The sequence below is a fragment of the Cupressus sempervirens genome, chromosome 5, assembly GCF_028749045.1.
Source record: "Cupressus sempervirens isolate cs-2001-9-10 chromosome 5, ASM2874904v1, whole genome shotgun sequence".
Classification (NCBI taxonomy): domain Eukaryota; kingdom Viridiplantae; phylum Streptophyta; class Pinopsida; order Cupressales; family Cupressaceae; genus Cupressus; species Cupressus sempervirens.
The window spans coordinates 314,824,885-314,834,789 of record NC_143122.1 but is presented as its reverse complement, the minus strand read 5'-3'; the positions used below and the strand labels follow the sequence as shown (position 1 = coordinate 314,834,789).

General features: G+C 33.9%; 1 protein-coding gene across 1 annotated transcript; it reads left to right on the top strand.

Moving 5' to 3' along the window:
* Nucleotides 1-6,737: 6,737 nt before the first annotated feature.
* LOC149555905 (uncharacterized) lies at nucleotides 6,738-8,515 on the top strand. Its single transcript, XM_089833700.1, has 2 exons — nucleotides 6,738-7,918; nucleotides 8,045-8,515. Exons 1-2 carry the CDS (start codon nucleotides 6,878-6,880, stop codon nucleotides 8,414-8,416), a joined length of 1,413 nt encoding a protein of 470 aa, XP_089689826.1. The 5' UTR covers nucleotides 6,738-6,877; the 3' UTR covers nucleotides 8,417-8,515.
* Nucleotides 8,516-9,905: the final 1,390 nt, after the last annotated feature.

The window sequence follows — 9,905 nt, the reverse complement described above, 5'->3', positions numbered from 1 at the left end:
AGAATCCTACCCTTCCATGTCAAAAGTAATCATAACTTAGAGAGATCATAACCAACTCAACAACCAAGACATATACACATAGACTAAGCTTGGTTGACTTACAATTATGTGTCATAGGGTTATGGTTAAGCATAATGAACTCAAGGTCCGAGAGAGGATCCAAGAGCTCTAATACCATATGTAAAGACCGTGCCTGCAAAATTGATGCCCCATCAACAATCTCCATAAAATGCCAAAAATTCAATGAGGGTCAAGGTAATTTGAATATTGACCAGTCAATGATAATGTTTAAATATCATTATACTTTAAAGAATCATAAATACAGATAGGACATAAATAAAATATTCTAAACAATCAACAAACTAGTTATCGGAATACCATCATATACTAGACCTGTCGAACAAGTTGTCAAAGGCTCCAAAACCTGTCAAAGGACATGAGAAGGTGAGAATATTGTAGGAGTGCTTTACCACCATACTACAAATCTTTTAAGCTTCCCCATAATATTTTCGGATATGAAAGATAACCAACACGACATTGAGGACGTCTAAATAGGTAAAACTAAGAGGAGAGTAATGAAATATGTGCTACATGATACATTCTTGTTCTATTATCAATGTAACAAATTGTAGTCCTCAAAATCATATCTTGTAAATGTAAGGCCATTTCATACATAAAAAATATATTGCAAAGATTCTCATTCAATGCATAGCTCATCATGATTCACATGTGCATTCTACACATATTTAGAAATGTAATCATTCCCTGAATTATAAAAATACATGCCAAGTTCATAATTCTGCCAATACCTTTTCAAGTGGTCAATATTTTCAATACGCCATTTACATTAAGAAGGTTCCATATCTATGAAGGAAATCAAACATCTTTTTTTTGAAGATGTTTAATATATAATTACCCTTAAATGAATATCATTATGAACACATACATAACACACAAGGGATAATAATATCACAAGCAAGGATTCTTTCTCTTTGATACTATTTCATAAAAACATATTCCCTCTCTAACATATGGAAACATAGTAATGATAAAATAATCATGCCCTTCTTTACTAAAGGAAACATATAGATTTGTAATTAATTTTCTCATAATTTCAGTAGCTTAATCACCTAACTCATGCTAGAGAGAGAGAGAGAGTAATCCTTCATCATAAACAACAAATGAAAGAGAACATTGCTTTCACCCATTAAAATTTCATATTACTCTTTTCCCATCATGAAAAATAAGCAATGTGATAATGATATAGAAGTTTCACTTTCAGATTAAATAGTCTTTTAGATTCCTAAGAGTATAGTTTGGAAAATCAATGTCTTCACATTTAACAAAGTAGAGCTTTCTTCTTCACAATGTTTCACTTTAATATTTAATGCATAATCAAACATCACATGCTATTTAAAGAAAAATGAACTTCATAGAGTCGCTAAGAATTTTCTTAGCATCATTGAGCATGCCATACATACATGTTTGAAACTAAACCAACAAAACACTAGGTAACAAGAAATTGTGTGGTTTTTGGCTATGCATTTAGCATTTGTCAAGGGAAAAAAAAACCCTACATCAGGGAAGTTGAACTACCAGGCTTCCCAATCTATTAATAATGTGTGATTTTTATTCCATGACAATCCACATGAGTTATTGTTTCAATGAGTTATATATTGCACATTACAATGGAAGTTAAATTTAGTTGTATAGTTCCACACTGGACATGTTTAATACCACAACCAAACCTTGCTACCTTGCAACAATCATAATTACATCACATCATACTACTAGCGCTTGCACCTTTCAAGGGTGCAAGGGTTAAGCCGATAGTCTTGTCTACTTTTGATGATGTTCCAATATAGTTATTCATAAACTCTCACTGTCTACTTCCCTACCCCCTTCTATATATCTTTCTTATTCACATGCATAGACACTCCTTTCTCCCTCCCTATCTCTATTTTATCTTACCCCTCTTTACCTTTCGCTTCTATATATTTATATCCTATTTCCTCTATCTCTTTGATCTATGTATGTTCTCTATATACCTATTAATGGACACTATCAATCTTTCACCTAATATATCTTTATGTCTCTCATGTTCTCTTCCTATTTCTCTCCCTCCTAGTCCCCTTCTTTCTATCTCTCCTTTCATAACTATCCTCCACTTCGATACTCCATTTTGATCTATCTATCTATATACTTCCTCCCCCTATGTGTCTCTATCTATTTTTATCTCTATCAATCTTTTCACCTCTCTACCCCTCTTTTTTCTTTGGATTATTCATCTTACACACTATCTCCCCTACTCCTCTCACTCTCTCTTTATCTCTCATGATAATTATATATCCCTCTAACATATTCATGTATGAAATGGCTAAGCTAGCTATTTGAAATCAATAATTGTCTCTATCTCATCATGTCTATCTTACTCTACATTTATATTCCTTTCTATTTTTATATCCTTGTGTCTCTCTCTACATCATACATTCTCCCTATCTACTTCACTATCCTTTCCTTTATATCTTTCTTATACACACATGGTCCATCCCTATCTCTATCTTATCTTACCCTCTATTTACCATTCCCCTCTCACTATCTATATTCTATTTACTCTATTTCTCTTTGATCTTCTCTATATCCATCTATATACTATCTATCACCTCAAATATATTTAATCTATCTTTTTATCTCCTCACTCTCCTCTCTCTTCTTCATATTCATCTCCCTCCTCCTTCCTTCTTCTTTTCCTTTCCTTTTCATAGTTATCTCTGTCATACATATACACCCTCTCTTGCCAGTTTTGCCTCCATATTTTTTTATCAATGTCGATATTTTCACCTCTCTTTCTCTCTTCTTTCTTTATGTTATTTATCTATTCACTCCTCTTGCCCTCTCTCCCCTTATCCCTCCCTATATCTTCCTACCCCTCTAAATATCATTTCTTATATCAAATGAATAACCTAGCCTTTTGACATACGTACACTATATAATCTTATGATTAAATAAAACAAAACAAACACTTATAGGTTTGTTGATTAATATAGGCTAGGTTTGTTGACAAATGCATTGAATATTCATGCTAAAAAAATGTTTCATCTTATTCTCTAACCATATTAGGGGCTGGTAGATTTGAATTTAAAATTAATTAGGTTTACAATATGTTTCACTATGATATGTACATATATGATTTTAATAGTGATTACTCTTCCCTTAAAGCTTAGTTCACCCATTCACAAATATTGAAATATAATATATTTTTTTAATTAGAAGAACTATACAAAGGTTAAGGTCAAAGTTCTATCCAACATTTTTGGAAGTAGGTACTCCTAAATTTTAATATTCTCAATGCAATGCTTTATAATAGATAAGAAATAATTTTAAAAGCCCCTCCATTTTATAAAATAGAGTTTTCAAAGGATCATTTATATAGAGGTGTTTAATATTACATGTATGACTTTATATTTGATACAATAACAGTTCAATTGTATTTGATACTAGCAAAATATGCTTGAAATAGTAGAGTTATTGTGACTTATCTTCTAATATGTATTTAGATTCCTCTGATCAACTCATGTCCATAAGGAATATGCACAATATAGTAAATATAACAGCCTAAGCTATATAGAAAGGTTATGTACCTTTGATTTAGTAGAATAGGCAAGAGTCTGCAAGAGGAGTTTGAATAAATGGATAAGAAATCAAAAGTCCTCTAAGTCTATATTTTATTGAAAATTTCCCTTCAAATATCACCTATGATATTTCTTTTCTTCTTCCTTTACTTCCACTATAGTTTATCAAGTCATCCGAAGTTGATTTCCCAAAGAGTAACCTTATTAAACGAATAATGTGTAATTTTTTTTGCCTTCTTCATTCAAGTTTCTAATTTTTCTCATGTATCATGAATTGGACATTGGTTCTTGATTATTACTATTCCAAAAATTTGTGTGTGTTTGCACGCTTTTGTGAGAGTGAGTGAGAGAGAGAGAGAGAGAGAGAGAGAGAGATTAGGTAGACAAACAATTTGTACATTCAAAAGTTTTTGTGTTACAAAATAGATGGGAACAAGTGTATAGGCTCGTCTAAAAGGGTGAAAGAAAATGTAAATTTGGTCAAGAAATAATATATACATTCAATTTTTTTTTTTATAGCTACAAAGTGGTCTAGAAAAAATGCAGACACGTGATAACTGATACATAAACTATCTACATCTAAAATGGGGTGTAAACTGGATGCACATTTCACACATCCATCCTTTTTACTATCGTGTGCCAATTCAAAAACCAAAAGAAAGACAACATTATAGAAATTGTTAAATGTTTTCCTCTACCAAAAAAAAGAGGAGTGATAGTGGCTGTCTTATACTCTTTCAATTTGATTACTTCCTTTCGCAATAGACCCTTTAACATCTACTGAGGAAACAACGTTTCTGAAAAGGATTTTTAACATATCTTAATCATCTATGAAATAACATCTAATTTGCGGTATCTGTGTTGAATAATTTTAACTGACCCAAATTACCATATTTCGCCTGCGCCTGTATTTACACTTTGGCATACAAACGTTTTTGTAATGTTCCAACAGTTTTTATTAGCTTGAGATCTAAGCGAAAGCCCAAGATTATTATGTTTTATAAAAAAACGAAAATGTTGTTTGCATCCCTGTTCTATGAGAAATTTAAGGAAAAAACATGGGAAATCAATGTAAAAGAACGGGAGAGATTTGTTAAAACTTTTGAAAAACTGATAGCAGAGTGAATTTTAATGACTGTGTACATAAGGAAGCACTTGTAATCTCCAGTTTCCAGCGTGACTCCTTGCAAAGAAAACGGTGAGAACCAAAGACCTCTCACCAAAAAGATCAATCTCATTAAAAAAATATTTAATTAATCTCCACTTTAACATCTTACCTATTAAAAAATATACTAAAATAAAATCAATTTCTTTAAAAAATAAATATAGATCTACAACTAATATGTAAAAAAACTAAATACAAGTGAAGTAAATCAAGGTGCTTTTCAAATTTCATTCTAAAACAAATAACAATGCAGAAAATACTAAATTAGATAATATTATATTAATAAATTATCATGAAATGTAGGGGTTCAATCTCCACTATAGCAGTTCCATTTCCCCACATGATAATATCAAGCTCCCACAAATTTATAGCTTGACCAGATACACAAGAAGTAACTGACTGATCAAATTCCAACTGAAGACTTCTCCAATTTATTCCCAATTACACATAAATGCAGAATGTATAGAGAGATTAGATTATCAAGCATTTGGAACACATTTGAAATCGTCGGGAACTTTGATTTCACAGACCTCAATGTAATTTTTAACAATCTGGTGATCCTCCCATCCACCTGCAGCCATCAGAATATCACATAGACAACTCAAACGAGTAATACTCTTTATTCCCTCACAGCATTTCTCGTCAGGAACAATTTCCATAGCGCCTTCATGTACGCATGGAGCTATTTGATCAAGTGCATAGTATTCATTTGAACACTTTGCACTACATAGCTCTCCACACATAACCAGTAGAAAAAACACTGCAAAAATCATCAACACTGAATTTTTCATGCCCATTTCTGCAATTTTGCTTCAAATCCTTGACTACAATGCTCTGCTTTCTTTCTGCCGCTGTGCGGATTCTTTTGCATTTCAGCTTGGTATATATAGAGATTATTGGTGTTGTGAAAAAAATCTGGTGTAACTTTTTATCTTGGATTTTAACTAAGAAAAGCATGTTTGTGTTCCATGTTTTTCAAGCTTTCTGACCTGTTGTTAATGGTGGAAACCGTTTCTTGAACTTTGTTTCAAAATTGAGAAGCATGAAATTAAGAAAGGTCATATTTTGGGAGGTTTGTTAACCAAATTTAATTAGGCTTTATGCTGTAATAATATGAAATTGAGATTGAGCAGTTGCATCTCTTTGAAAAAATCACCTCCCAGAGCACAGCTGGCTGAAGTATATAGATGCATTGCATGCATGTATTCATGGACAAATTATTTGAGATACATTAATTCTGCCACCTACTTCTTTACTGCTTCGCCCTTTCCACCGCCAAAAGTGCCCATTCACTCAACAAACCATTGCAAACAGTAAACTGAACTTTTTGTATCTTAAATTTTAAGTAAAAGTAAATATTAGCATGCATGCTACTAGTCAATACAAATGAAATATGTAAATACAAATAAAATATGTTAAAGAGATATCTTTGGAAGACTTAAATCTTTTTACATTTTCAAAATGATATTGTTTAGTACATGTTGAATGTAATTTTAAAATACATGTATGCTATATTTTCACTGGTATGATCTTCCTAAGCTGCTTCCGTAATATAAAAGACTTCTAATCTGATTCCATATTATAAAAAACAAAATTTTTTAAAATTGTATTTTTCCAATTGTACCGTTTTACATAGATAATAATCAGAAATGTGATAAACCACCAACATTCTTGTTTTTTTTCCAGTTAAGGATTGACTAGAAGTGAAACCTTATTGATGGCAACAATTGTAAATTTTTTTCACTGACAGAAGGATTGACTTAAGTGTCGAACCATTTGATCTTCAGAAAGGCCAATGGTAGCCTCAAATTATCAAGTGGAGGAGGAAAAACTGCATCACCCCTCCTATCTTTTTCAACCAACTCTCCACAAGCCACGTCTTCTGGAAAAAACTTATGATTTTGCAGTTAAAGATGTGTCTATTCTCTTCTCTCTAATCTTTTCACCTCATTAATGCCGAGCTACTCCATATTCATATTCCTTGCAGACCAAGGATTGAATCTACTCAAACCTAAAAAACAACAATATATACATACACAGCAATGGAAGTGGTTAGTGATGGATAAAATAAACTAATAAAATGGGGTTTCCTGATATCTGGAAATGGCTGTGTAGTCTTCCAAAGCTTGACAAATGGGAGAGCTCGTTAATTTCTCTCCAATTATGTGCTTCTCAAGACAACAGGAGAAATTTTCTGTTAATTGCAGACAAAATTTTGGCTCCAGGGGGCTCTGCATGGTGTGTCACATTCTCTTTTGTTCTGGGCGGCGAGTGGTCTGCAGAGTACGGCAATCGGCCTTTGTGGATTTCGAACGCGTGCCCTCTTGGAAACGAAGAATCAATGGAAAAGAAGACTCTGCCTCTCATTTCGTGTATGGTAGAAGAGATTCTGAACCGTGCGCCAAACAAGGGCCGCAGCCAATTGTTTTGCAAGGACACCAACATATCGGAAAGCTCACTTTTATGCGTGGATCCACAATCCTGCAAAGAGCTCTGTAATTTCATGTTCCTCTTCAGATTGTTCTGGTTATGCGCCTGTGAATCCCCATTTCAAGTAGGTTCTTTGTATTTTGACATGGTGGGCTCAAGCCTAGACAAAATCATGCCTCCAAAAGAGGCATTGAAATCTTTTTTGGTGTCCATGGGAGCTGATTTGGAGGAGAGTTTCATGAGGTCGCTAGGGTACATGTTTACCAAATTCATCTGCCTCAATCCGGAGCAGCAGAGGTTCGATCCCTTGACCTATTCGTGCTCCACAAGCGGGTACTGTGCGGTCAGAGGCTATGCCCCTCTTCTTGCAATGAAAAATTCTCAATCCCATCTGCAATTTCAGCTACCCAATACAGAAGATGCTGTTCTTCAATATGTTCTGAGTCATCAGCAAATGGAGGCAGTGATTCAGCTGAAATACAAGGTACTGGTTTTGGATGATTGTGTGGAGATTGAAATGAGTGTTGACAATGTGAGGTGCATTGTTTCTCAATTGGCGTTTGGGAAAACTGCTGCCGTATCAGAAGAAGAGCATTTTCCTTCCAAAATAAGCCTCCGCCTTGCTCCTCATGAAGCTTCCCCTGTTCTAATGGTGACCCTGAATAAATCATCTGCAAACCCCGTCAAAAAGGTGACTTCACATAGATTTTTTCTTGGTGCTGACTACCATTCTAAGTTTCCCGTGTTTGTGAAATCAGTGTGTGTGAATGAAACTAGTTTTAGTACTGATTGTTTGAGTAGTTGGAAATATGAGCAGAGCAGTGAAGGGAAGCAGGGGATTTTGGAGTGGGTTTTGTATGACAATGAGAGTGGGAAGGAAGTTGGTGGAGTTTCTTGCAAAGGAGGAGCGGATTCAAAGAAATGGTGGAAAGAGAGGTGCAAGAAAAGCACAAGGCCGTTTACAGCAGATGGGGGAGTTGTATTTGCAAGTGATGAGTATGGAGAGAGTGTTGTGTGGAGGTTGAACAAATCTTGTTTAATGGAGAATTGCTTGAAATGGAGTGTGAAGGGTTGCATTTGGGTGAGTTACTGGCCAAATACTTACAACACTGATTACTGTGAATCAAGGTATGCGGAAATATGTGAACAAGTTGATCTTCTCCTTCCAAATTACCAGAAGACGGTGTGATTAATTCAGAGCTTTTCATGAGACTCTTTAGTCTTATCTTTTTGTAATCGAAGTCTGTTGATATACAGTTTTAGTGGAAAGTACCCTTTTTTAAGAAAATCAGTTGATCACAGCTTAAATTTAGTGTAAAGTCGTGTTCTTGAAATGTTGATATGCTATTTTTATTAGTGGAAAGTCGTCTTTTTACTTAAAAAGATTGATAGAAAATGTTGATATACTAATTTTTTTATCAGTGGAAAGTCGTCTGTTTTTTCATCAAAGATTGATGAAAGCTTAAATTTAGTGGAATGCCTGGATTAGTTATGTTATCCGTGGAGCTTTACTAAGTATGTAGGAGTTTTATGAGATGGCGTTGGAGGATCGTTGCCTGTTATGATTTTTTATTCTGCATTTTTATTACATTTAAGTCGCTTTAATGATAAAGAATTTTTGTTTTAATGCATAAATTAAAGCTAATCTTTGGATTGAAGAGATTGGGTAGTTCATAAGACGATTCTTACTAATGATAATTCTGTTATCAATGAGCTTCTACAATATGTTAAATTGTGAAAAAAAAGTCAATGAAAACATATGAAATTATATCATTTTGTATTTTTAATATCATACACCATTTTGTCTAGAGAATTAGAACTCAACACAAACAACAAAATCATAGTAATCTCAACCTGAAAGCTTTCCTTGCACATAAAATAGACCAATCGTTCTTATTCATAACATAAGTAATCGTGAATTAAATGATCAAATAAAACCTTAATAAAAATAGAGAAGCCCTGCTTTCATATTTGATGGATTGTGGAAATTTGCTAATTCTTATAAAACCCTAGTCAGAAGATAACGGGGACCCCGACTTGCCCCAACCCTCACGCCGTACCTACATAATTAAACAATCTTATAAATGCTTTGAAATAGTTTGACTTGTCATACCAAAAACATTGAAAGCTTATATGCCTCCACATGAAAAACTAAAAAAGGTGCAGCACCATCCATGAAAACTACTAGCATTTGTTATGGTTTTTTAGAATCAACAACACCAAGGGTGTTGTCCCTTACATAACCACAACTCAAAGGTGTGAAAACTAACAACCAAAATAAGAAATAAAATAAGGGTGTTGGCCCTTACAAAGACTAATAAAAAAGGTCAAAAAATAACAAGGTCAATAATAATTCATTAACAACACACTAGTAGAACATTTGATAACCCACATCAAGAGTGAGTAGACAACTTATCTACAACGTGGGGAGGAGAATGAGGAACTGATAAATTATCTTTCCTACATCGCCGAACCACTGTCCATACAATACTATCACTATAATCCACACAACAAAGGGTAACAAGTGGGGAAATCCTCTTTGCAAGATTGTAAACATAATGGGCAGAGAGCTGACAAGGTTGCACATAACCAACCAAAGGTTGACACCAACTAAGAGTAGCATATGAAGAAGGGCCCATTTAGCTAAGCAATAGGAGGTGGGGTAAGATACAAAGGGT

What these genes read in the sequence shown, in the direction of transcription:
- LOC149555905 (XM_089833700.1), top strand. Translation starts at nt 6,878, where the DNA reads ATGGGGTTTCCTGATATCTGGAAATGGCTGTGTAGTCTTCCAAAGCTT. An exon ending in CTGCAAACCCCGTCAAAAAG is followed by an intron (nt 7,919 to 8,044) that starts GTGACTTCACAT and finishes AAATATGAGCAG; the next exon opens with AGCAGTGAAGGGAAGCAGGG.